This window comes from Panthera leo, chromosome A2 (genome assembly GCF_018350215.1).
Source record: "Panthera leo isolate Ple1 chromosome A2, P.leo_Ple1_pat1.1, whole genome shotgun sequence".
Lineage (NCBI taxonomy): Eukaryota > Metazoa > Chordata > Mammalia > Carnivora > Felidae > Panthera > Panthera leo.
In genome coordinates this window covers 7,954,736-7,981,192 of record NC_056680.1, presented here as the reverse complement: position 1 = coordinate 7,981,192, position 26,457 = coordinate 7,954,736, and the positions used below count along the sequence as shown (strand labels likewise).

At 53.8% G+C, this 26,457-nt stretch overlaps 1 protein-coding gene across 3 annotated transcripts; it reads right to left on the bottom strand.

Moving 5' to 3' along the window:
• Positions 1 to 26,395, bottom strand: SLC44A2 (solute carrier family 44 member 2). Of its 3 annotated transcripts, none has more exons than XM_042928414.1 (22): positions 12,452 to 12,604; positions 11,853 to 11,901; positions 9,974 to 10,047; positions 9,760 to 9,844; positions 9,123 to 9,207; positions 8,821 to 8,931; positions 8,677 to 8,737; positions 8,466 to 8,589; positions 8,262 to 8,345; positions 8,059 to 8,171; positions 6,327 to 6,458; positions 6,132 to 6,231; positions 5,956 to 6,048; positions 5,686 to 5,770; positions 4,818 to 5,080; positions 4,638 to 4,732; positions 3,942 to 4,045; positions 3,750 to 3,823; positions 3,590 to 3,660; positions 3,325 to 3,413; positions 2,161 to 2,245; positions 1 to 1,324 (listed from the first exon to the last, which is right to left on the bottom strand). In XM_042928414.1, exons 1-22 carry the CDS (start codon positions 12,486 to 12,488, stop codon positions 1,218 to 1,220), a joined length of 2,121 nt encoding a protein of 706 aa, XP_042784348.1. In that variant the 5' UTR covers positions 12,489 to 12,604; the 3' UTR covers positions 1 to 1,217. The 3 variants fall into 3 exon arrangements, with proteins under 3 accessions (XP_042784348.1, XP_042784347.1, XP_042784346.1); XM_042928413.1 differs by lacking the exons at positions 1 to 1,324; positions 12,452 to 12,604 and adding exons at positions 1,371 to 1,721; positions 26,271 to 26,395; XM_042928412.1 differs by lacking the exon at positions 1 to 1,324 and adding an exon at positions 1,371 to 1,721 and having other exon boundaries at positions 12,452 to 12,620.
• Between the last annotated feature and the right edge of the window lie 62 nt (positions 26,396 to 26,457).

The following is a 26,457-nucleotide window of genomic DNA, read 5'->3' as shown; positions in this document are numbered from 1 at the left end:
CTCTGTACAATAGGCACTTTATTAGTGGTTGGAATGCAGTTAACACGCAAGAGTGTGCAGACAGAACGAGGGGGCCTGAGGGATGGCGGGCAGACACAAGAGCCTGGGACCCCAGGCCTGGGTTTCTCCCTCTTCCGGACCCTAACACGGTGCTGATGAAGTCAGGGGCCGGGGACGTGGCGAAGGGGGAACCAGGAGACCAGGTCCATGGAGTTCCACCAATTTGGCAAAAGAATCCTCAAGGCGAGGTGACTGCGCAGAGGCGGCCCGGTTTGCTCACGGCATCTGCCCCCACCCACCCCTTCCCCTGAAATCGCCCCTTGGGGGATTCAGGTTCTTTCTCTCTTACAAAGAGAGCTGTGTCAGTAGCTGGCAGGAGAAGGGGGGAAATCGGGCCCAACTCCTCCAGCCAGCCAGCCAGCCAGCAGGTTCCCATCAAACAGCCATTAGCGGCCTCCTCCCTCCTGCACCGGCTCTGCTCCCAGCTGCCCTCCCCCAACAGACTAGCTCCCTCTCCTTCCGTGACACCCCTGCTGTGGCCTCCCATGCCAGGAGACACCCCCACCTGGCCACCCCACTCCCACCCCAGCCACGTTCGGCGGGGAGGGGACAACAGAAGGCACTCCTCAGCTGGCCCCGGCTCAGCCGTTGAGACAGACAGGAAAAAGCTAACAGACCCTTTAATGCACGTCCAGGTTAAAAAAAAAAAAGAAAGAAACGCATGTGGCAGCCTGTGAGTCAGCCGTTCGGCCATGGAGAAGGGGCTTGGTCCTGGCCGGAGCAGACACGAGAGAACGGGCGCCTGAGGAACCGCAGCCCGCTTCGGCCACCACGGTCGCAGACGCAAACACTGCCCCGTTGGAAGGCAGCGACAGGAAGCGGGCGGCGGCCCACAGAGGTCGGGCCCCACTGCAGGTCGGACATCAGAGGCCTCAACGGACTTCTCCCCGTCCAGGCCAGCGAGAGCTGGAGTGACTCGTGGCGTCTCGGGGCGCCGCCAGGAAAACTCCGAAGGCCCCTCGGCACAAGGGAGGAGACGCCCCGAATCCTTCAGGTCCCTGGGGTCCAGTGGTGACCGGACAGGTGGGGGCGGGGCGGGGGGGGCGGCAGTGACAGGACTTCACGTGAGCCCAGCGGGCCAAGGGTTCGGGCCCAGCTGCCGAGCACCCGGTGTGAGATTTCTGGAGAGGTGTGTGGGGCGCGGGGGAGCGGGGCCTTTAGGACTCGGCCAGCTTCTTGTTGGTCTTGTTCAAGAGCCTCTTGAGGTTGGGAGACATGAAGTAAGGCCTCTCGGCTGAGCCATCATTCCTCTCCAGGTCCTCCACTGCGGAGAGAGGCCCCAGAGACCGTGGCATGAGGGGAGCCCCCGGGCAGGGGCCTCCGGGGACGGGGGTGGGGTGGCGGGGACGGGACGAGGGCCACAGAGAAGCCTCAGAGGATTAGGAAGCAAGACACAGGAGAGGGGCGAGCCGTGCAAGGCTCGGGAACGGGACACACACACGCTCCCCACGCTCCCGGGCAGGGGAAGTCCCGCATGCACCCCCAGTCTACGGGGAGGAAAGGAGGAGGCCTGTGTGGCCCCCACGCCTCCCTCCCTCTCTACTCCTCGACTTCTGCCCGCTTCCCCTCCTCCGCACTCCCCTTCAACAGGATGTCTCTCAGCTCGGGCGACATGAAGTAGGGTCGCTCCTGAGAGCCGTCATTTCTTTCCAGGTCCTCACCTGGGCTCCCCCCAGGAACCGGCAGGGGGAAAATGGGGTGGTCAGGAAGGGAGGGAAAGAGGGAGGCAGGGAAGAACAGGGAAGCCAGCAGGCATGGAGTAGAGGAAGAGAAGAGAAAAAACAAAAAACAAAACAAAAAACAGACAGATGGAGAGACCAAAGTTAGTAGCAGCCACAGATCCCCCCCCAACAAAGCCAGAAACCCCAAAGCCGAGGGCCCAGGGGCAGAGCGTTCTAGCTGCAGGCCGGACCAGGGCACAACGGGATGGAGCAGCTCCGAGCGCAGGGAGGAAGCCGAGAAGGCATGCCAGGGCCCTCGGACGCCCGGGGAAGCTGGGGGCACCTGGCCGTTGGATGCATAGCCCCATCAGAAGATGTTATGCCCAGAGGGGAGAAGGCAGTCAGGGCCTGGCAAGGGTTTGGGTGAGGGGTCACTCACAGAAGCAGAGGAACAACGTGTCCACACACATGCCGTAGACACTGAAGAAGCCATGGGCAATCAGGTAGGAGCCGATGATCACCGTCTAGGCAAGGGGAGCCAAGATGTTTCCACCCCAGCTCCCAGGGCAACTCCCACCCGCCACACCCTCCCAGGCTGGGATCAGGTCATTTCCCTGCTGATAAGCCCTCCTTAGAGTAATATCCAAAGTACTGCCATTCACTCCTTGCTCTCTTCAACCCCAGGGCCTTTGCACATGCTGTCGTCCCAACTTAATCTAGTCTAAGGTCTCCTTATCTTTCTGCTTCCAGCTCATACGTGGAGTCCTCAGATACCACTTCCTCTACGAAGCTGCTTCTGACAGCTAGACCCTGGCTGCAATTTTATGCATGTTTAGGGTACTACAGACATAACGCCCTCATCCCCATCAGACTGTATCTGTCCCACTTACTGCTATACCCCCAGCAATCTGGAGGCTCACAGGGCCTTGGCAGGTATCTGATAAACATTTATGGATTGAAGGAAGTGGGCCATGGAGAGATTAAATACCTTGCTCAAAGTTACCATCTTAGAACGAGCAAAGAGAGAGTCAGATAAAATTCTAGGTCACTGGGCTCCAAGGCCTGCACTGCTCTTAGGGTGCATGACATTACCTCCACGGCCCCATCACCTCCCTGCCCCTATCTCCACCTCCTTCCCCCCACACCGGTTTCTTCATTTCCTGGCACAGTCCCAGCTCACGGCCCCCGATCTTGTTCCCTCTGCCTGGATGTGGCCTGTTATCTCCTTCAGATCTTAGATCTGACATCACTTCCACAGTGAAGACACCGGGCCTCCCAGACCTGCCCAAATCCTCCCGCACAGGCTCTAACGGTTCCCCGTAAGCACCCCCCCAGGTGGCACGAGTCAGTGTGCAATCATGCAGCCACCCGTATCGTTACTGACTGATGTCTACTTGCCTCTGAACTGGAAGGCCCCCTGGAGGGAAGCCCTTCCTCCCCCTGTGTCTGGTACACAGTAGGTATTTACTACGTGTTTGTGGACTGAATACATAATCAATCCCCCACCTCTGACCTCCATCCACATCTGTCTAGTTAAAAGAGACCAGGAGGACCCCAGCGCCTCCTTCTCCCTGGATCCCCACCCGTCCCCAAAGGTCCGTACCAGTATAGGGACCCAGTAATAATTGAGGGGCGGTGCTGTGTCCTGCACAATCCTGATACGGTGGGTGAAGAAAAAGAATGCCAGGATCCCTGGAGAGAGGGAGGTAACGAGACGGTTGAGGGTTCTGACTAAAGGAAGCGGCCCCTCCCCCCAAGAAGACCTCAGACACCATGGCAGGCGTCACAAAAGAAGATGTGGGGCCCGACAGCACTTCACAAGTCACCCCAACCACAGCCCCCCCAGTAGGCTGACCAGCGGCACTCACCCACACTACCCACGATCAGAAGTTTGCCCAACAGGAAGAGGAAGTCGGTAACTTTGTCTAAGACAGCCACTCTGCAGGGGACAGTGAGGAGCAGGCATGAATAGGGGCTCAGGGACCGGGGGGAGGAGGGAGGCAGCCAGATGATGGTGCTTTCCCTGACCTGATGATGTTTCTCATGAGCAGGAAGAAGGCATTCCTGGCCGAGGTGCAGAAGTTGGTGCCGTAGATGGCAATCTGGAAGGAGGAGGAAGAGGAGGAGGAGGAGGAGGGATCAGGCCCACCGGCTGGGAACGAGGGCTGCTCTCACCCAGCAGGAGTTGGCAGGTTGGTTCAGGGTCCCAGGTCTACTCACCATGATGTAGGCATTCCTGTTGAGGAATCTGATGAACTTCTCCAGGCACCAGAAGCAGCATTTGAGACAGGTCATGAGGAACTTGGCAAACCTGTTCTCTGCAGCTAAGAGAGAAGAGAAGGACGCAGAGGTGAGGGGAGACAACCCCCCCCCCCACCCCGGTAGGGACCACCCTCCACCCTCATAACACGCACACAATCCAGATTTCTGGAGCCTGCCTTCTCAAAGAGACAGGGAAAGGAAATTTGATCCAGAACCCTCGGGGGGCTCCGGCCCCTAGGAGGGGCCCAATCTTGAAGCCTTTCAACCCAGCTTCTAGGATAGGGACCAATCACAACCCACACACCTGCCCCAGCCCCGCCTCCCAAGCAGAGGCCAATCCTTGCCACCTCCTTGGCCCCACCCCAAAGAATAACCAATCCAAGCTCCACCGCAGCAAAAATAATGTCTTAGCCCCGCTCTTCTCCTCACACACAAATCCTAGTCTCTTCAGGAACCAATGGTGCCCCAGGCCTCCGGGTCCGCATCCGCTACCCCAGGGTTAAGAACTCCACCCACTGGACTCCCTCAGCCATTCTTCCACCTTAGGAACTAACCAAGCTCCCTACAAGCAGAAACCAATCACAGTCCCATTGCCTTAACCCCGCCCCCCGCCCCCCCTCCCACTGGCCCTCGTGAGCCACTGGTGGGCCGCACCTTTGAGGCGCTGATCCAAGTATTCGAGCATCACTCGGATGATCTGCACAATGGCCAGAATGAGGGCGCCAAAGGCCAGGGAGCCTGTGTGGTACCTGAGGGCCAAGGGGGTGGTCAGCGGCCAGGCCAAGGCTCCTCCAGCCCATCTCGCCCCCAGCCCCAGACCACCCGGCGTCCCACCTGAGCGCCCGGCCGAAGGCAGAGAAGAGTGGGAAGGCAGGCAGGTCGTCTGGCTTGTGCAGGGCCCAGTAGTAGGAGGCGAAGGCCCCAGCCAGCGTGACCTGGCCCAGGGCCAGCACGAAGTTGGCCAGCCAGAAGAACATGAAGGCATTGAAAATCTGCAGGCCCAGCAGGGCCCGGTGGTAGCCGGATTCACCGCCATAGAAGGCGAACTGGCAGTGGGCACCGGGGCACAGGCGAGACTCATTGGAGGAGGCGAAGGTCTGCGGGGAAGGATGGGGAGCCGGGTCACAACATAGGGGCCAGGGGCTCAGAGGGGGTTCTGGGCATCAGGCCCGGGTCAGGTAGCCCATGGAGTGGGACAGGAGTCATGGGAGTCAGAGTTAAGTCAAGGGATTGGGAGTTCCGTATAGGGGCTTTTAATAGGGGTTCTAGAAGCTAGATGGGATTGTTGACTCCACAGGTGTCGATGAGGCAGGATAACCCATCCTGGGGATCAGAGTGGGGTCATGCATCAGTTGAGTGGTCACGTGGACAGGACAAGAGTGGTAGAGATCAGTATGAGGACCACAGGGGTCAGGACAGGGGCTTATGAAAGGCAAGGAAGGGGTTCTAGAAACAAGAACTGGCTATCATTGGATTAAGGGCGGGGTGTGGGGCAGGAAATGAAGTCAAGGGGAGAAAGGTGGGTGTGGTCCAGCATTTAGGGTGGGGTGGGGCTGCCCAGTTGGAGCTCTTCCCCTCCACGCTCCCCACATCCAGCACAGGGCATACAGCAGGCACTGAATGTTTGCTGAATGGTCCCCAAGCGGGGAGATGACAGGTTTCAGATAGCCTGTGGGCTGCTGGGGAAATAGCCGACCCCCACCTCAGGGTTGCAGGTTTTCCCGGCAACTTGGCAGGTGCCATCATCAAAGATCTTATAGACAGCTTCGTTGGAAGTGGACAGGAAGCTGGAGGTTCATTAAGGAGCCCAACATTTGGGACGAGGGACCCCAGAAAGGCTCCATTCCCCCCACCCCCTGCCACCAGGTTCCGGCCCTGCCCCCAAGCTGCAGGTCACTTCCAGGCAAGCTTGGCCCTTAGCCACCCGCCCCACCCCAGGGGGGGTCAGGGATCTGGGTCTGACGGTGGATACACAGCAGTGCTGGCCCAGTAGGCGATGCAAAGACACAGCAGGAGGAAGGTGACCAGTGGGTAGAGCAGAGAGCACATCACGTATCCCACGGCCCTGGGGAGGAGCAGACACAGGCATCAGGGCCCCAGCACCCCCGGGGCAAACCCCAGCCCAACCCCGGGCACCCTGGCACCCACCTGCTGGCTTCTTTGATGAGTGCGATGGCGATGAGAATTCTCTTCCGCAGAAAGATGAGCAGTAAGATGATAACAGCCTCAAGGATGCTCAGAATGATCACTGCGGGAGGCAGAGGGTGGCAGAGGCTGCCAGCTGCCTGTCCCCGCTCCCTCCCAGGCCTCACCGGAGGGCAGGATGGGGGGGCTGGGACTCACTGAAGGCCATCCAGGTCTGCCGCAAGTGCAGGTACACGCGGAGGTCTGTCTGGAAGCCGAGGTCCACCAGGGAGATGTCGGAGCCGGCCTCGCCACGCAGTCGCGTGTACTCCATGTAGCAGTGAAATATTCCTGCACAGGGGACCGACCTCAGCCCACGGAATGCTCCCCCGACGTTGCAAAGCAGGGGGAAACACCCCCATTGAGCAGAAGCAGAAACCAGAGCGGACAGAGGCTGCCGGTGCTTCCTCCTGCCTCAGAGCCTTTGCACTTGCTATGCCCACTGCCTGGTACCAGACTCCTCACACCCTCCTTGTCTCTATTCCAATGGCACCTTCTAACGAGAACTTCCCGAACCCCTTCTCCTGTTTCAAATCACACACCCTCACACTCGACTTCTTGTCCCCCTCTCTCTGCTTGGACCTGCTAGAGAGTTTTCTAGTTTATTAGTATTATTCTTTTTTAAGATTATATTTTTATGTAATCTCCACACCCAGCCGGGAGCTCAAACTCACGACTCCGAGATCAGGAGTTGCACACACCTGGTTTATTATTTCTGGTCCATCTTCCCCGCATCCCCCAGGACCTAGAAAACTTCCTAGGACACATAGGCGCTCAATACGTGTTTGATGCACGCCTGCCTATAGGAATGAGTGAGTGACTGAATAGGTATCCGGCTGCTGTGTGACTTGAGGTTTTCCTTGCCACCTTATAACAATGATTCATGGGTGGGGAGGAAGGATATGGGTGTTAACATTCAGTGGGGCCGTATTAGGGACTTTTAATGTTCCCCTTTGCTCTTTGAAAAATAAAATTGTAAAATCCAGATAAAGTAAAAAAAAAAAAAAAAAAATGGGGGCGCCTGGGTGACTAGGTTAAGCGTCCAACTTCGGCCCAGGTCATGATCTCACGGTCTGTGAGTTCGAGCCCCGTGTCGGGCTCTGTGCTGACAGCTCGGAGCCCGGAGCCTGTTTCGGATTCTTTGTCTCCCTCTCTCTCTCTGCCCCTCCCCTGCTCATGCTCTGTCTCTCTCTGTCTCAAAAATAAATTTAAAAAATTAAAAAAACAATTTGCCTAAGATGCCAGCACCCAGCCAGAAACCAGTGATTAACGTGAGTGTTTTAATATCTGTATCCTCACACTGGATTGCCTATCAGGCATCTTTCCCCTGGAAAGTTTGTCTAAATAATCAAAATACAAACCACTGAATTCTGAGCATGACCCCTGGGTTCCACGGGCCTGAAATCTACGCCCCCCCCCACCCCCCCGCATCTCATCTGCACACTTTTTCTCATTAAGCCTCCTAACTAGTAAATACTAATTATCCCCACTTTATAGAGGAAGAAATTGAGGCACAGGGAGGGTGAGTCACTTGCCCACGGTCACGGAGGAAGGAATTGGCAAGGCCAGCATTTAATGCCCAGCTGTCTGGTGCCAGAGCTCGCATCTTTAATCACTGTGTTAAGTGGTCTGCTTGAGAATGCTTGTTGATGTAGATAAAATACAGCTCCTACGAGTTAACCCATCCCCCATCGATAAACACTGAGGTTGTTTCCAAGCGCCTGCTCCCATAAACAACACCGAGATGAACATCTTTCACAAACACACCAAGTAGAAGAATGGAGAATGTCTCACGGCTTAGGTCAAGATTCTTGCCGGCCACTGTCGGGTCAAAGGGTACAGGCATTTTGCAGACTGGGGGGTGGGGAGGGTGCCGGGAGGGGGGACGCACCGTAGCCCAGCACCAGAATCACCATGATGATCATCACCCAGACCATAATGCCAGCCAGGAAGCGGAGCAGGACAATGAACAGGAGGCTCATCACCATGGCGATGACCAGGCCTCTGGGGATAAAATGGGGGCATGAGCACAGCGATCGTCTCACCAGCCCCAGGACACACAGACAGGAAGGGCCACCTTCCCTCCCGACTTACATGACGATCCAGTACCAGGAAACTGTGTAATCTTCAAATATCCGCATGGCCAGCTGCCGCGCCTCCAGGACCCCATTGGCCTTCCTGGGGAAGGGCAAACAAGGCTGGTGTCAGAGCCCCTCCCTGATCGGGCCAGCCCCAGGGGATGCCCTGTCCCACCCAGGAAAGGGGGACACCGCTGTGATGGGCGGCGGCGGTCCTCACTTGGCACCCTCCACCAGCTCTGTGATGTTTTTTCGAGAGCCGTGCCCGTCCTCATAGGTTGTCTCGTTGCCCACCATGAGGACCCCCTTGTGGGCGTGGATGGCTGGGAAGCATCGCCGGGCCACTGCATGGAGCAGGGAAAGGGACCAGTCAGGCTGAGTCCCCGAAACCTCTCCCCGGCCCACCCAAGCTTACGGAACCCCAGACTCACAGGGCTTGCTGGGGATGAGGACAGCAGGACAGTCGCCATCCCGAAGCACTTCAGCCACACCCTGACAAGAAAGGGTGGGGGGGGGGGGGGTTAAAGCCCCAGGCCAGCACTCTGCCCCCCTGCCCCCACCTGGGCTCCCCTCACCTTGTTGCCCTGGAAGCCAGGCACGCAGAACTGCTTGTAGTATTCAAAGTCCTGGGATCTGTGAGCGTTCAGGTAGGTGAGGTAACGGTCGGGGCATTTCTCCACGCAGATCTTGGGGGGGCAGGAGGCAGGGGTTGGGTGGGATCAAGACAGACACCCGATCCCCACTCAGGACAGAGGTCCCACTTCCCATTCACCAGGGAAAAGAAGGGGCTGAGAGAGAGAAGCTGTCGCTATAGGGAGAAGAGGCCCCGGTGACAGAAAGCAGGGACAGCAAAGAAGATGGGGAGAGGCCACATTACCTGGGGGGTGGGGCACTGGAATTCCAGCAGGACCAGGGGGCTGGCACACTTTACAATGTTGAAATAAAACAGGTAGGGTTTGTTCCTGGGGTTGGGGAAGGGAGATGGAAACTGTCATGATGGCATATAAAATGCCTCATGAAAACCACAACCTTAGCAACGACCACTCCACACCAGGCGCCGTTCTAAGCTCTGCCTTTTGGCTCATCTAACCATCACAACAGCCTGTTATTGTCCCCATTTCAGAGCTGAGGAAAATGAGGCCCAGAGAGGTTGAGACACTCGCCCTGGGTGACACAGCCAGGGAGTGCCACAGCCTGGATTGAACTCGCTTTTGGCTCATCTGTTCATCACCATGTGACGACACCAGATCCAGGACTGTCTCCTCTCTGTCCCTCGCCTAAAGTGTGAGCGACCACACAAGACTCTTAATGTCTCACTTAGTGCTGTGTCCTCCAGGCCTAGAATAGTAGCTGGAGAAAGTGGGAGCTTTATAAATACTTGTTGACTAAACTAATGGATGGATGGAGGTGGGGGAAGCCTAGAACCTTCTCTCCCGTGCTCACGAAGCCTTCCCGCCGAAGCCTTCCCGCCCATGCCTCCCCAGTCCCACCAGGCCCCAAGGAACCAGACTCACGCATTTTTTGTGCCCTTCTGCCCGCAGAACTCGCCTCGGCTATCGGTGGGGTAGATCACCTTTCGAGGGTCCCCATGGGTCCAGGCTGTGGAGGGATCCAGGGACACTGAGGCACGGCCATCCCTGAGCATCATCCCCGTTCCTGCCCTAGAGGCTGTGGCTTGCCCCCCCCCCCCCACTTTGGAACCCCGACTCTGTGCCCTCCTCCACTCACCTATGATGCCTACAGCCACATAGCCCACAATGGCCAGGAGGAGGAACACACAGCAAATGATGTCTGTGCAGCCCCTGGGGAACAAAGAACAGCATCTTTGTTGTGGGAACCTTGGGGACTGTGTATCATGGACCCTATGCTGCCCGGAACACATAACGCACAGCCACGTATTCCTTACTGGTGTGAATGCTGTACCAAAGAGCATGTACATTTCGCCTTTTTTTTTTTTTTTAAAGCAACCTCTACGCCCAACAAGGAGCTGGAACTCACGTCCTAAAATCAGAAGTCCCATGCTCTACCCAGACAACCCGGCACCCTTACATTTTGATACCTAATGCTACACTGTTCTTGAAGCAGTGGGCCACAGTGTTCAGCTCTCTTCTGATTCAGAGTGCCCACGTCCCCACACCTCTAATAGCAATTGGCAGTAATGTTTTTTAAAATGTAAACTATTTTGGGGCGCTTGGGTGGCTCAGTCGGTTAAGTGTCTGACTTCGGCTCAGGTCATGATCTCATGGCTCATGAGTCCCAGCCCCGGGTCAGGCTCTGTGCTGACAGCTCAGAGCCTGGAGCCTGCTTCCAATGATGTCTCTGTCTCTCTCTGCCCCTCCCCCGCTCACACACTGTGTCTCTCTCTCTCTCTCAAATATAAATAAACATTAAATTATGCAGGAATGCATGCAATGAAAAAATAAGTCACCCACACGGCCCCTCTCCCTGTAAATAAACTTTGTTAATGATTTTTCTTATTTTCAATTTATTTATTTACTTTTTTAGTAATCTTTACGCCCAACGTGGGGCTGGAACTCCAGACCCTGAGATGGAGAATCACATGCTCTTCTGACTGAGCCAGCCAGGTGCCCCTCTCCTGAGTCTTTTGGGTTATTTATTGGATACAAATGTTCAAAAACCATTTTTTGTTGTTAACTCAAGTGATTGTGATACACCCACTGTTCTGTGTCTTGCTGTTTTTCACTTAATATTTTGTCAGTGATCCACGTCACCACTTACAAGGGTTTTTGTACGTTTTAACAGTTTCGGAACAGTAGGACCCAAAGATCCACTGTAACTTATCAAACCAGTTCCAGTTCTCAAAGATGCACATTCAGATTGCTGGGTCTTGTCATTTTCAAAAAAGCAGCTACATCATCCCTTTTTGTCCAGGTGTACAAGGTTGATGGAGAATTTTTTTTCCCTAGAATTTTACTCTTTGGAACAAAGAGCTGCATAATTATTACTTTTTTTTATTAAAAAACCTTTTTTTTAACATTTATTTATTATTGAGAGACAGAGAGACACAGAGCATGAGCAGGGGAGGGGCCAAGAGATGGAGAGACACAGAATCGGAAGCAGGCTCCAGGCTCCCAGCTGTCAGCACAGCTCGAACTCACGGACCGTGAGATCCTGACCTGAGCGGAAGTCGGAACCTTGACGGACTGAGCCACCCAGGCGCCCTTAGAGCTGCACACTTAAAAATTCGTATTTCCGAATTCCCTCCAAGAAGACACCGTGTGGGTTAGATTCACAACAGCCTAAATGCCAATCTTTTTCATCTTTGCTAATCCATGGTGGCGAAATTCTGTTTGGTTATTGTTTTATCCATTCCTTTACCTATCAGTGAGTTTGAGTACTTTCCCATAACTTCACTGCCTATGGTACTTCTTGTTCTAGAAATTATCTCTTCCAGTCTTTTGCCTGAACTTAAAAATGCATTTGTAAAGACTCTTTGTATATTAAGGAAATTAGCTCTTTAATTGTCAAGTTGCAAATATCTATCACCAGTTTGTTGGAGAGCAGATGGGGGGGGGGGGAGGTGAAGAAATGGGTAGAGGCAATACCAGCAGAGACCCCACCCCTCCCAGGAACCCAGGGCCCTTACCTGTGGTAAATGGGTCCTTTGAAGGTAGGGTCATACTTCTGCGGTGTTCCTGAAAATCAGGAAGATCGAGCAGGGTGACCGAGAAGGGGATGGGAGCCCCCCCACCCAGAAGCCCCTAGGGGTACCCTCTGGCCCAGGGAAGAGTAACTTCCAGAGAGCCAGCGAGTTTTTTCTGCCTCACCCCAGTTCCAGGCGACCACGCCCGAGCCCCCAGGGCTGGCAGGGCAAGGCAGGGGGAGCAGTCGCCCACCGAGAACAGCCCCGAGTTATCCCCTGGCGGCTACCCACTGGGGAGGGCGCTGGACTGGGCGGTTGGGAGCCAGGTAGGGAGGGGAGGGTCCAAGGTGGGATCTGGAGAAGGTTCCGGCAGGAGTACCGGGGAGGGGGCTACGAAGACAGGCTCTTCAGGTGAGGGGGGCTGGAGGGACCCCTGAGAGGCAGCTTCCGGGCAGGAACAGGGCGAGGGGTGCAGGCACGTGAGCATGAGGCGCTACAGGCAGAGATCGGCACGTCTGCTCCCCACTCTCGCTCCCCGCGGGGTCCTCCCGCTGCCCCCTCCAACAGGCCAGGCCCGGGTGCGCAAGAGGGGCGCTGCCTACCGTGCTTCCCGTAGTAATGCGGCCGCTCGCCCCCCATCCCCGCGGGCGCCCAGCACCGGCGCCGCCCGCCTGCTCCGAGCCCCCTCGGCACTGGGTCCGGACGCGCGGGCGTCCCGAAGGCGGGACCGATGGACCCACTGGCGGCGGCTCCTCCCAGCGGAGAGCCAGGCGGGGCGGCCCAAACCGGTCTGACCGGCCCTAGCGGAGCAGTTGCCTCGGGACGGACTGGCCGACGGACGGAGGGAGGGGGGAGAGGCCCGGGCGGGGCCGCAGCTGCTCCCGCCACTCACCCGCCACCCCCGATTTAGTCCACTCCGCCCCCCCCCCACCCCCGCCGCTCCTCCTCCTGCCCAGCCCCCACCCGGGGGACTCTGGCTTCACCCAGCGGCCTCGGCGCGCCCCCCGCGTCCCAACCGGACGCCGCCGCCTGGAACACCTCTCAACCCTGGAAGGGCGCCTGAGATTGCCCCATTCTCCAGGTACGGAAACTGAGGCGTAGGGAGGTAACTCGAGATACGCGCCGCAAAGCAGGCAGATGGCTGCACCCAAACTCCCAAATATAGAGTATTTGAGCTGAAAATTCTCAAACCAGTTTTTATTTTGGTCTGCATAAAAAAAAGAAAAAAAAAAAAAAAAAAAAGAAAGAAATGCCAACAGTTAAACGTTTGGGAAACTCCATATAAAAATCCACATCGCCGGTCTTCTGAAGACTGGCAAAATGGGACCTGCAGCCCAGATGCCACATCCCTGCCTGGCACTGCCCTTTGTGGCCCCCAGGGCTTATACACCTGAGCTCACCATCCCAGCACACACCCTGACTGTGCATCCTGAAGCCGGTGTTCGGTAGAACAAGTATTTATTGAGCGCCTACTGGGTGCAGGCCCAGGGCTGGGCGCTGAGTATATACAATAGCAAATGGGAGCCCAGTCTTGTGCATCTGTTCTTGTGAAACTCCCCTTCTAACCCCATGGCCCTAGATTCAAATGCTCCTTCTGCCCCGTCCAAGCGGCAGGGCAGTTCAGCCAGTATCTTGCCTGCCCTGTGCAGCCTCAACTGTGAATTGGGGCTGAAAGTATAAAACCAAAACCGGTCAAAGACCAATCACAGGATACCAGGAGGTATACAGTTGGCATGGACGTACTACAGTTAGCGTAAGGGTGTTTAACTGATACGGAGATATACAGTAGGTATGGAGGGACGCCAGTAGGGGCATACAGCCTGGCGTTATACAGTTGGTGTGGAAGCATACAGCCAACAAAGAGGTATACAGTTGCCATGGGGGTATTTGATCAGTGTGGGGTACACAGCAGGGGTGGGGGTATACAGCTGGTGCAAGGAATATAGTCAGCAAAGGGTTGTGCAGCCAGTATGGGGTATACAGTCAGCTGACTATATTATACACCCCCACACCAACCATCCACTCCCCAAGCCAACTGTATACTCCCTCAGTCATGTGCCTGTTCTCTCTGTACCCGCCCCCCCCACCCTGCCCAATAGCTCTCTTTGAGGCCAGCTGCACACTTTACAGTACAGTGGATTATACGTTTGGTGCAGTAGATTAGCAGGAACACACATTCAGTATGAGGCATACAGTCAGCAACGGGGTTATATAGTGTGGTCATACACAGTTGGTGCTCGATAATTGTAGCTGCTACCTCAGAGCCAAGCATTCCCTGGCAGGGCTCTGGTCACTAACTCAGCTTGTCCCTAAAGGAATGTACCTTCCCCCCAGGGGCCTCCAGCTGTGGAAGCCCCACCTGACCCCTGGCCCACAGGCTTCAGCAAACAGGAGAGGTTCAAGGCTCCAAGCCATGCCCTTGGGTGACCAGGCCTCCCAGAGAAATGCTGTGGTTCCTGTGGTTCCTGCCAACCCCAAGGCTGGCTGGTCCCACCCACCCAGTCCAAGCAGTGGACAAAAAAAGGCTCCAGCCTCTTCCCAGCTATGCTAGGTCCCTTGGGGACACTCCTGCAGACGCAGGACTTCAACCACCAGCTCCACCCTGATGATTCCCAAATGTCGGTCCCCTGAACTGCACGCCCCTGTGACACCTGTCTCTTGGGGGGTCTCACGGGCGTCTCACACTCAGCACAGTCACATCCAAGCCCCTGATGGTCCCCGACCAGCCCCGGCTCAGAAAAGGCAGCTTCATCTTCCCAAGTGCTCAGACCAGAAGCCTGGGACGCCTCTCTTTCCTTCACACCAGCTCTGCCATCAGAATCTTCAGAATCCAACCACTTCTTACCCCCACCCTTGTCACCAGTGCAGGCATCTCCACCCGGCTCTCCCAGCTCCCAGCCTTCCCCTCACCCTCCTGTCTGTTCCGCCCATAGCAACCAGAGGAGTCTGTGAACATCTGAGTCAGGGTATGTCTCTCTGTCCAGAACCTTCCATGGCTCCTGCCTCACTCGGAGGAAAACCCCAACTCTTCACCATCATCTAAAAGGCCCTCTGTGCTCAGCCCCGCCCCCTTGTTCTCTCCCCTCCACTTGTTTGTTTCAGCCTCCCTGGCCTCACTAGCTATACACAAACTCACCAGGCATGGTCTCATCTCAGGACCTTTGCACTGGCTGTTCCCTCTGCCTAGAAATCTCTTCCCAGAGATGTCCATGTGGCTCTACTTCACGCAGGCCTCTGCTCAGTCATCGCCTCCTCAGAGAGGCTTTCTCTGAGCATCCTATCCAAAACAGCATCCTTTTTCCCTCTGTCCCGTCACCCTGTTTTATTTTGTTTTTTATCACCACTTGGCACGTCGCACATTTACATATTGCTTGTTTATTGTCTGCCCCCTTGCTGTTCACAGCACAAGGGCAGGGGTTTGTATCTGTTCTGTTCATAACTGTATCTAGGGCCCAAAATAGCACCTGGCACTCAGCTAGTGTTTGTTGAATGAACAAACCATGTATAGGTAGCTAAGACTGAAAGTAGAAATGTAGCTTAGAGTTTTCTAGTATTTAAAAAGTTAACTTGCGGGGGCGCCTGGGTGGTTCAGTTGGTTGAGTGTCCAACTTCAGCTCAGGTCATGATCTCGTGGTTCGTGAGTTTGAGCCCCGCGTCGGGCTCTGTGCTGACAGCTCGGAGCCTGGAGCCTGCTTCAGATTCTGGGTCGCCCTCTCTCTCTGCCCCTCCCCTGCTCATGTTTTGTCTCTCAAAAATGAATAAACATTAAAAAATTTTTAAGTTGATTTGTGAATTTTATACATCAAGAATTTAATACTTGGTAAATGTGGAATTTTCAGTGGGCAGGGAGAGGACAAATCAGGTCGTGGCCTCAATTGCATTCGGAAGAAAAAAGTTAACTCCACTCCCAACACATAGCAAAACAAATTCCACATGGATTAATCATGCAAGAGAGATAAAAACTCAAAACGATTGGGGCCTCTGGCTGGCGTGTGACTCTTGATCTCGGGGTCATGAGTTCGAGCCCCACATTGGGTGCAGAGATTACTCAAATAAGTAAAAGTGCTTAAAAGAGAAAAAGAAAACACCTCAAAACTGTTACAAGTATGAAGGGAAAAACACAGGAACATATTTCTACATCTGATAAAAGGTGAGACTGGTAAGGGTGGAGAAGGGATAAGGGGAGCGCTGGAAGTTTCTCCATGTTAGCTGAATGGCAGCCAGACTGGCAGAGTGGAAGGAACCATATAAGAGTGGGTGGTGCTGACTACGGAGTATCTTTCTGACTCGAGCTCTGTCCTCATTATAGTGGGGGTCCTATCATCAACCCATTTTACAGTGGAGAAAACCAAGGCCCAAGGAGGAGAAGTGGCTCGCCCAGTCATCTACCAACCAGTAGGAGATCCTTACTCCAGGTCCGATGGGTGAGTGGGAGCCACTGAGAGTGTCTGAGCAGGAGCATAACCCGGCCAGGCTGGGCAGGGGAAGACACACAGAGAGGTTTCAGCTCTCAGAGAAGTTGGTGGCTGTGGATGAGACAGTAGGGCCATGACCTTGCTGTGTGAACTTGAGTTATCTCTGTAAGATGGAACTAAAGATGCATGGCGGCGCCTGGCATTGGCTTGGCCTAGGGCCTGGCCTTGTTGGTTCTTGAGAAATACAGGAGGGAAGCTTGGTGTGAGCATGTTACGGGTTCCATTAGCTCTCATTAACTTTAGCAGGTGGGAATAGGGGGAGGGGCAAGTTGGATACTCCCGGATTCCTTTTTTTTTTTTTTTTTAAGTGTATTTATTTATTTTGAGAGAGGGAGTTAGAGAGAGAGAGAGAGAGAGCAGGTGGGGGAGAGGCAGAGAGAGAGGGGAACAGAGGATCTGAAGTGGGTTCTGTGCTGACAGCTGACAGTCCCAACACAGGGCTGGAACTGATGAACTGAGAGATCATGACCTGAGCTCAAGTCAGATGCTTAACCCACTGAGCCACCCAGGTGCCCCAAATACTCCTGGATTCTGATCATCGAGCCTGATCCAAACCCTGCAGGATGAGAACTCGCTGAATCTTTGCAACAAGCCTGCAAAACGGTAACAGTGCAAATGCCCCAATGCCTCCATTTTACCGACCGCTTCACCATGTGCCAGGCGCTTTTCCAACACGGTGCATGCTTCTCCCTCAGTTCATCCTTACAACAGGTTTGTGAGATTGATCCCATCGTGACCTCTGCTTGAAAGATGCGGAAACTGAGGCCCAGAGAGAAATGACATACTTGTGGTGAGCAGTAGAGCCGGGGGGCTACCCAGCTCATGAGTTAGGACCTGTATGAATTTCCTGTGCCTGCTGTATCAAAGTGCCACCGAATGGGTGGCTTAAAATGGCACAAATGCATTATCTTACAGTTCTAGAGGTCAGACATCCCCAGAGCATCTCCCTAGACTAAAATCAAGGCACTGGCAGGGCTGTGTTCTTTCGGCTGGTTCTGTGGGAGAATCTGTTTCCTTACCTGTTCCAGCTTCTAAAGGGTGCCAGCGCCCCCACATTCCTTGGCCTATGGCCCCTTCTCCATCCTCAAAGCCAACACACCCGTCAAGCCCACGTCCACCACATCTCCCTCTCTGACTTGTTACTGCCTCCCTCTTCCCTTTATAAGGGTCCTCCCTTGTCCTTGGGTCCACCTGGATAATCCAGGATAATCTCTCCATCATAAGATACCAAATTTAGGGGTGCCTGGGTAGCTCAGTCAATTAAGCATCCGACCTCAGCTCAGGTCATGATCTCACGGTTCATGAGTTTGAACCCCGCGTCAGGCTCTGTGCTGACAGCTTGGAGCCGGGAGCTTGCTTCGGATTCTGTGTCTCCCTCTCTCTCTGCCCCTCTCCCGGTCGCACTATCTCTCTCTCTCTCAAAACAAAATAAACATTAAAAAATGGAAAAAAAAAAAAAAAAAACAACCCTAAATTTAATCTCATCTGCTAATTCCCTTTTGGCCTGTAAACTAACATAGTCACAGGTTCCAGGAATTAGGATGTGGGTATGTTTGCGGGGGTGGGGGGAACCATGATTCTGCCGATCACAGTGTGTAACCATCTAGGCCAGGGGTTGACAAACTGTCATGGGGCGGGGGTGGGGTGAGGGGGCAGGGTGGAAGAAATCACCCACAGCCGGTTCTCACATGATCTAGAACAAAGAATGGTCTTTTTTTTTTCTTTTTAAGTTTTATTTATTTATTTTGAGAGGAGGCAGAGGCAGAGAGAGGCAGAGAGAGAATCCCAAGCAGGCTCTATGCTGCCAGTGCAGAGACCGACTAGGGGGCTCGAACCCACAAACGGTGAGATCATGACAGCCGAAACCAAAAGTCGGATGCTCAACCGACTGAGCCACCCAGGTGCCCCTGGTCTTTACATTTGTAAATGGCTGGAAAACGTCAAAAGAGGAAGACTATTTTGTCATGTGAAAATTACGTGAAATTGAAATGTCAGTGGCTGTAAGTCAAGTTTTCTTGGTACATAGCTATGTTCGTTCCTGTTCACGTTGTTTGTGACTTGCTCTCGGGCCACAACAGCAGAGCTGGGTTCGCGAGATTGACTATACGTGGCCCGCAGAGCTGATAATACTTACTCTCTGGCCTCTCTGTAGAAAAAGTTTGCCACCCCTTGGTCTCTAGGCCATGAACCAGCAAGTGTTGAGCCGGGTTCTGTGCCAGCAGGTTTCATGTGCTCTCTTTGTAACAATCAGGAGTGGTATTATTGCCCACAAAAGGGCTGGGTGAATGGACAAGCCCTTTCCCTCTCCAGGCTGCCATTTTCCTGCCTGGAGAATGGAATTGATAGCTGTATTTGCTTCGTGGGTGTTGTCAGGATTCAATGCTCAAAAAGCACTTAGCAAAGTCTGGGGTTCAACAAACACTAACTAGGAGCATGGTCCCACTTGATAGAGACGGCCAAATGAGGCTCAGACCGCGCAGCTGGTGAGGGATAGAGCTATGTGAATCAAACCAAGGCCCCTCTGGCTCCAACCCAGGCCTTTTCTGTGGCAGATACGGACAGAGGCAGAACTAAAGATGTAACAGTATGGGGGGAAGGTGTGGAAAAGCTGGGCCAATAGACCAGGCTGGGTGGGGGACCCTTGGGTCCTGGCCTTGCTGGGCACAAAGGCCGTCCCAGCCGGTGCAGTGGGTGTAGGAGATAAGGAAACTGATACAGGCTGCCCAGTCACAATGCTAGAGCCAGGACATCAAGTGCCACCCAGCCCCTGTGGCTTCCAGATAATTGGCCAAGTCCCCAAGGCCTGCAGCAGCCCAGGGCCTCACCCACACAGCCAGGCTGGCTCACTCAGCCTTCCCAGAAATCTCTGCCTGCCTGGGCAATGGGATCCCAGCCACCCAGATGAGTCCCTTTGACCAAGAGTTTGGGGAGGAAAGAGTCTGAATAGGAAAGGTGAGAGTCACAGTCCTGGTCACAATGCTAAGAGCAAAAAACAAAAAAAAAAACAGAGCACCTACTGTGTGCTGGGCCTGTGCTGGGCACCAAGCCAGACATTTATTTCTAGAAGCTCATGCCATCCTTGCAAGGCTCTCAGTGTACAGGACTCAATACAGAAACCAAGGCACGCAGATGCTTCCTGACTTACCCCAAATCACACAGCCAGTTGGAGCTGGGATTTGAACTCTGCCCCTGACAACCATGCCCTTGAACTCTATGCCCTGTGAATAACCCCCACAGATTGAGCATTTACCATGGACCAAGCGCTCGGCTAAGTGCTGAACCCGCATCAGTTCACTGAACCCTAAAGACAGCCCCAAGAAGGAGCCAATGCTGTTGTTAACCCCATTTCATGGATGGAAACACTGAGGTTCAGGTATATGAAAGGTTCAGGGACACAAAAGGTACAGGTGCTAAAGGGCTAGGAAGAAGGCGGCCGGACTGGAGCAGAGGCGATGCTGGATTCTGGGACCTGGCAGAGTCAGAACTCTGTGCTTAGCTCTTCTGTAGATGTGCTCATTTACTTAGCACCTTGGTACCAGGTGATTCATGCCTCTGGATAAGTGCTGTCGCCTCTGTCCTGGTCTGGCTTCTGCCATTGCGCCTCACAGGGGCCGGAGGGTGCCTGTGGGCACCCGAGTCAGGCCGGTTCCCTCTTCTGCTCAGAATTCTCAATGGCTCCCACCTCTCTCAGAACAAAAGCCCAAGTCCTCTCCATGGCCCACAGACCCTGTACCCTGTGCCCAGGCCACGCCCTCTCCGTGAAACATTCTACACAGCTCCCTCCTTCCTGCCTCTGATCACCTTAGCATGGTCTTAAAATTTTTAACTCCGCCTCAAGGCCCTAGAGATTACTCCCACTCCTCTTCCCTGCATGATTTTTCTCCTGAGCCCGTCTCTGACATTCCAAGAATTTCCCTCATTTATCTCAGCATCTCGCCTGTTTCCCCCTCTTAGCATGTCCGCTCCGCCACGGCAGCACCTGCTGCCGCACCGCACCTGCCCAAAAAGTGACTTCGTTTATATTAAGTAAAGCGGTGTGCTTATCGAGGTAAAACGCCGCGCAACCAGAAACAACCCTTCAGACTAAGAAGAATCACTCTCCCTCTCACCCTTGGCCCAGAGCCCAAACTTCCTCTCCCTGGTTTCCCTTTCCTCCTTCCAGACAGTCTAAGTACACATGCAGAAGCAAATTTGTAGCTGTTGATCCCCCCACGCCCTGTTTTGCTACACATATTCTTTCCTACTTTGCTATTTCACATGCTAACATAAGGAGGTTAGATCTACTTCAGCTGTTTACAGGACAACATAGTATCTCACCCTGGGAACAGGACCATTTTTCATTAAGCCGGCCAGAGGAGCCTTAAAAAAATACCGTAAAGAAGCCACATACACACACAGAAACAGGCTAAGCTTGTGCAAAAGATTTCTTGGTTCTGCTACCTCTGCTATGAGGGCAATTAGTCGAGGGTATGTAAAGGGCTCTTTCACTAGGAAGACTAAAATATTCTGTGTGGTTGAGGGCTTATTTTTAATTTTTAGCCCCTCCCCTCTGCCCCCATGAGAATATATTTATTTTATTATGTAAGAGATTAAAATCCTATTTAAAATGAGGGGGGCGCCTGGGCGGCTCACTCGGCTAAGTGTCCGACTTCGGCTCAGGTCATGATCCCGCAGTCGGTGAGTTCAAGCCCCGTGTCAGGCTCTGTGCTGACCGCTCGGAGCCTGGAGCCTGCTTAGATTCCGTGTCTCTCTTTCTTTCTGTTCCTCCCCCTCTCATGCTCTGTGTCTCTGTCTCTCAAAAATAAATAAATGTTAAAAAAAAAATTTAAATACTATTTAAAAACAACTCTCCCTTTGGGGATTGACCGGGAAGGAGCATAAGAGAACTTTCTGGGGTAATGGGAAGGTCCTTACTGGAGATGTGCAAATTTTCTTCTGTTAAAGGGGAGATAGTTAAGATTTGAAGCTTTGGGTTTCACGTATCATCTCTGTCGCATATTCCTTTTTATTTTTTTAATTTAAATTTATTTATTTATTTTTTTAGAGAGAGGGAGAGAGGAAGGATCCTGAACAGGCTCTGTGCTGTCATCATGAGGCAGGAACTGGATGCAGGGATCGATCTCACTGAGATTTGTGACCTGAGCGGAAATCAAGAGTCCGAGGCCCAACTGACTGAGCCACAGAGGCGCTCCTTTTTTTTTTTTTTTTTAACAACAATTTACAAACAATGGAGCCATTCTTAGTCCATTGGCCTTACAAAAACAGGCCACAGCACAACAATGTGAATATACTTAACACTATTGAAACATACAAGAAAAATGATGGTAAATTTTAGTGTTTTTTTTTTGTTTTTTTGTTTTTTTGTTTTTTACCACAAAAGATTAAAATAATAATAGGGATTGGCCCTCCTTAGGCATGAGGGGCTTGTGGGGTGCTGGGAATTTTTTTTTTTTCCCTCCAGATCTGGGCACTGATTCCATGGGTGTGTTCACCATGTGAAAACTTCTGGAGCCTGATGCATTTAGGATTTGTTTCCTTTTACGTATGAACTGTCTGCTTCAATAAAAAGTCTCAAATATTCTTCTGGAGGAGCGCCTGGGTGGCTCAGTCGGTTAAGCTTCCGACTTCGGCTTGGGTCTGATCTCACCATTCATGAGTTCGAGTCCCGCATCGGGCTCTGTGCTGATAGTTCGGAGCCTGGAGCCTGCTTCAGATTCTGTGTCTCCCTCCCTCTCTGACTCTCTACCACTCACACTCTGTGTGTGTCTCTCTCTCCCTCAAAAATAAACGTTAAAAAATTTTTTTTTTTTAATATTCCTCTTGATTGGTTAAATATAAGATTGGGTAAATATAAACTATTCCATCCATACATACATTACTTTATGCAACTGTCAGAAAAACACCGAGGAAGATTTCCAGGCATGGACATGAGAGATGTCTCCAAGATACATTAAACAAAGAAACAAAAAGCGACAGACAAACAAACAAACAAAAAGCAACATGTGAGGGGCCCCTGAGTGGCTCAGTCGGTGGAGTTCCCAACTCTTGGTTTTGGCTCAAGTCATGATCTCACAGTTGGTGTGTTTGAGCCCATTGTCGGGCTCTGCACTGACGGTGTGGAGCCTGCTTGGGATTCTCCCTCTCCCTCTCTCTCTGCCACTCCCCTGCTTGCCCTCGCACATTCTCTCTCAAAATAAATAAACTTTGAAAAAAAAAAAGAAGCAACATGTGAAACAAACACCTTTTCATTCGGTAAATAGCTGTTGAGTACCTACTATGTGCCAGGCACTGCGGATACACCTTCAAACTGAACACACACAATCTTGCCTCAGAGTTCGCACACTAGGGATTTGCTGACATTTTTGCAAAAGGGGGAAAAAACAGCGACTAGGTAAGAAATATGTATATAATTGCACGCGAAGTTCTAAGGCCTAGACTCCATTTGGAAGAAAGCACTAGATGCTGGAACACTGACACACTTTGCCAAGAAGGTTGTGTCATGCTGAGAGACAGCGCAAGGGAGACCTTTCATGATAAAGCCACACAGTCTTTGTATCTTTTCGATTTTGAAGCATGTGAATGTATCACCTCTTTTTGAAAAAAATAAACTTTCAATTAACAAGCAAATGTCCTCTCCCAACAATATATTTTAATGTTTGTTTATTTTTGACAGACAGAGAGAGAGAGAAACAGAGCATGAGCAGGGGAGGGGCAGAGAGAGAGGGAGGCACAGAATCCAAAACAGGCTCCAGGCTCTGAGCCATCAGTACGGAGACTGACGCGGGGCTTGAACTCACAAACCATGAGATCATGACCTGAGCCGAAGTCGGACCCTCAACCGACTGAGCCATCCAGGCACCCCTCCCAACAATATATTTTAAAAATCAAATGCCAGATCCTTGCTGTCAGCTGAGTTGGACTCTAGCAAATGGGGCCAGGGAATCTGTTGTTTTTTTAAATGTTTATTTTTGAGAGAGAGAGAATGGGGGAGGGGCAGAGAGAGAGAGAGAGAGAGGATCTGAAGCAGGCTCCGCGCTGACAGCAGAGAGCCCAACGCGGGGCTGGAACTCATGAGCCATGAGATCATGACCTGAGCCGAAGTCAGATGCTTAACTGACTGAGTCACCCAGGTGCCCCTGGAATCTGCTTTTTACACAAGCACCATTACTTTTTTCCCACCTTCCCCCCGCCCCCTATCAGAGTGTATTGTCTTAAGTTCTAGAATCTTTTTCCATGCTCATGCCCGGGTGGGTGGGAAGGATGGCGGTACCCATTGATGTCATCCGTCAGGGCCAGGAGCCATTTCCCAGTTTCCTCATATCATCTAAATATGGTGTCTGCAGAGGAGGGAGCTTCCTGCCCTGCCCAGTCCCGCCAAGTCTATGCCTAGACAGAGAGGGCTGCTTTTCCATCAGCTCTGGAAAATCCATGTCTCCGACATTATGGGCCCCAGAGGCCTCTTGGCATGTAGAGAGCCCACCAGCCACTGTGCAAAATGCTGCCCAGCAGTGAGTATGGTCTGCCTAGCCCTGCAGACAAGGATAGAGTCTCAGAGAGGTCGCCAACTCTCCCATGGTCACACAGCTCCTAAGTGTCAGAATCAGGACTTGAACCTGAGTCTGTCTGACTTCACCCCCTGAGGTCATGAAAGCTGATGGATGGGAAGGCATGGGGATACAAGGGCTGTGTGAGGGCTGGGATGTGGTTTTTTAATGTTCTTTAATGTCGATTTATTTTTGAGAGAGAGACAGACAGCGTGCAAGTGGGGGAGGGGCAGAGAGCGACGGAGACAGAGAATCCAAAGGAGGCTTCAGGCTCCGAGGGGACGGCACAGAGCTCTGACGCGGGGCTCGAACCCATAAACCATGAGATCATGACCTGAGCCGAAGTTGGACGCTTAACCCACTGAGCCACCCAGGCGTGCCCCTATGAGCACTGGGATCTGTGAGCAACCCTTGCAACACTGTTCCCAAAGGAAAGCCCCTCATTTCCTGGCAGAGACTTCATGGGGCAGCCTGAGGGCTCCAGGTTTTTGGTTCTGATGAGAATGAACTATTATTTACAAACTACGTGAGATCCCCCACTTCAAGGAGTCAAGCCAGGGGGGCCCTCTGGAGGAGGTGATGGCCTGGCTTGCAAGGCATAGCTGCAGTCTCCACCTCAGGCTTCCTTGGGCGTCATAGAGAAAAATAATTAAGCAACTGGCTGGTTTATTTGCTGTTCCTTCTGCCTAGAACACACTTCTCCCAAATCTTCCCATGGCTATTGGCTCAAACTCCAGCCCTGGGTCACCTAAAATAATCCTAGATGATTCTCCCACACACATGCTGTCCTGTTCTCTGCTCCACAACACTTAACAACAACCTAAAATCATACATTTATTCAAGAATTTTTCTGCTTTGTTCACTGCTGTGTTCTCAGTGTCTAGACCCTGCCTGTAAGATGCTCAAAAAATACTTGTTGATGGAATGGGCTCCCGGCGCCCAGCGTAACCTCCGTTGGGCACAGAGGTCCCCTGTCTGGAGTGCGGGTCTGGCAGGGCCTGGGAGGGTTTGCTCAGGCCCATCTATGGCTGGTTCCCTTTGGCCAAATTCAAGGCTTGATGAATCACATCCTTGTCCACTCTGACTGCCATCCCCCACCCCAGCTCCTTAAAGACATCAAAGATCCCTCAGGTGCTGCCCACAGGCAGGCAGGGCCTGACCAGGGCTCCAATCTGAGATTCCCAGTTCAGAGACAGAGACAGCCAGCCACACCCAAGGGATGCACAGCACCCACAGATACAGGGTCTGGGGTTTGAGCCAAACCCAAGAGCAAGGAGGCCCCTCAGGACATTGGCTGGCAGGGAGGGGAGTGGCTGGGTGGTGGCCAGGTCCCTGTGTTTCCCTCTTGGCTGGGCTGGACAGGGAGGGTCCCAGCCTCCCCCATCTGTTTCTCTCTACAACCTGCTGAGGCCACTGTGGAGGCAGTGGGGAGGGAGGTACGTCTCCAGTCAGCTTGTTTTTCTTGATTATTTTTGAGTGGTTTCCTGCCCCCTCCCCAAAGCCTCTGTCTCACAGTTTCCAGGAAGTTCCTGTCACACAAGGAGGGGCAGCAGCGCCCCTTTGCCCCAGGGGAGAGCTGCGTGGGACATGTGCCCAGCTCAGCCCTGGGACCCAAAATGGAGAAGAGAAAGGAGAAACTGAGGATGCCAACCCCCCTCCGTGGGAACCCTGGGAAAGGAGGCACTGCAGGGCGTGGGTAGGGAGGGGCCTCATCTTGGCCCCAACCTCGGGGCCCAGAGGCGAAGGCCACCCACCCCGGAAGGGGGGGTCCGCGTCGCAGGGACTTTGCGAAACGGTAGCGGGCACCCCCCAGCCCCTTGTACACGGCCAGGAAAGTTTCTCAATGGTTTCCTCTTCCTTACAGCGACCTCACCGAGGGCGCCCTTCTTTCTGTCCTTCCAGGCCGCTAGCAAGAACCGATGGCCTTCCACCCCAGCATTCGGTCTGCCCAGGCTTGCCTCAGTTTCCCCATCTGGCCAGAAGCCCGAGATGGCTACTTCCAGGGGGGTGGGAGCAGCAGAAAGAAACGGACTAAGGCGACCAGAAGAGGAGGGGGATTTGGGGAAGTCGGGGCCCTGTCCCTTTTCCGAGCCCCGGTCGCCAAGCCTCCCCTCCCCCGCCTGGCATCTGAGCCGCCCAGATAACGGGACCTCCCCGGGTGGAGCATGCGCCGTGCGTCCTGGCCCATCAGCCGGAGGGGGTGCGGGGGCTCGCGGGAGAGGGGACGCAGGGCGACCCGGCGGGAGCAGGGGGGCGTGGGGCCGGCGCAGAGAGGAATGCTGGGCGGAGAAGCCGGAGGGGGGCCCCCAGCTGCAGCGCGGGTGTTTGAGATCTCCGATGTCCCCCTCCCCCAAAGCCCCCCAACTCAGCAGAGGCGGTCGCGGGCCAGAGGCGGCTCCTACCGTAGGCTCCGTCCTTCCGCTCGTCCTCCATGGCCGCGTCGGGCGAGGAGGGGAGTCCGAGCCGGAGCGACCCCAGCCCGCGCGGGCGGGAGGCTCCGCGGGCTGCAGCGCCCCGCCCCGGCCCGGTCCGGCTCCGCCCCGCCCGCCAGGCCAGCCCCGCACGCTGCCTCCAATGGGAGCCCGGAGC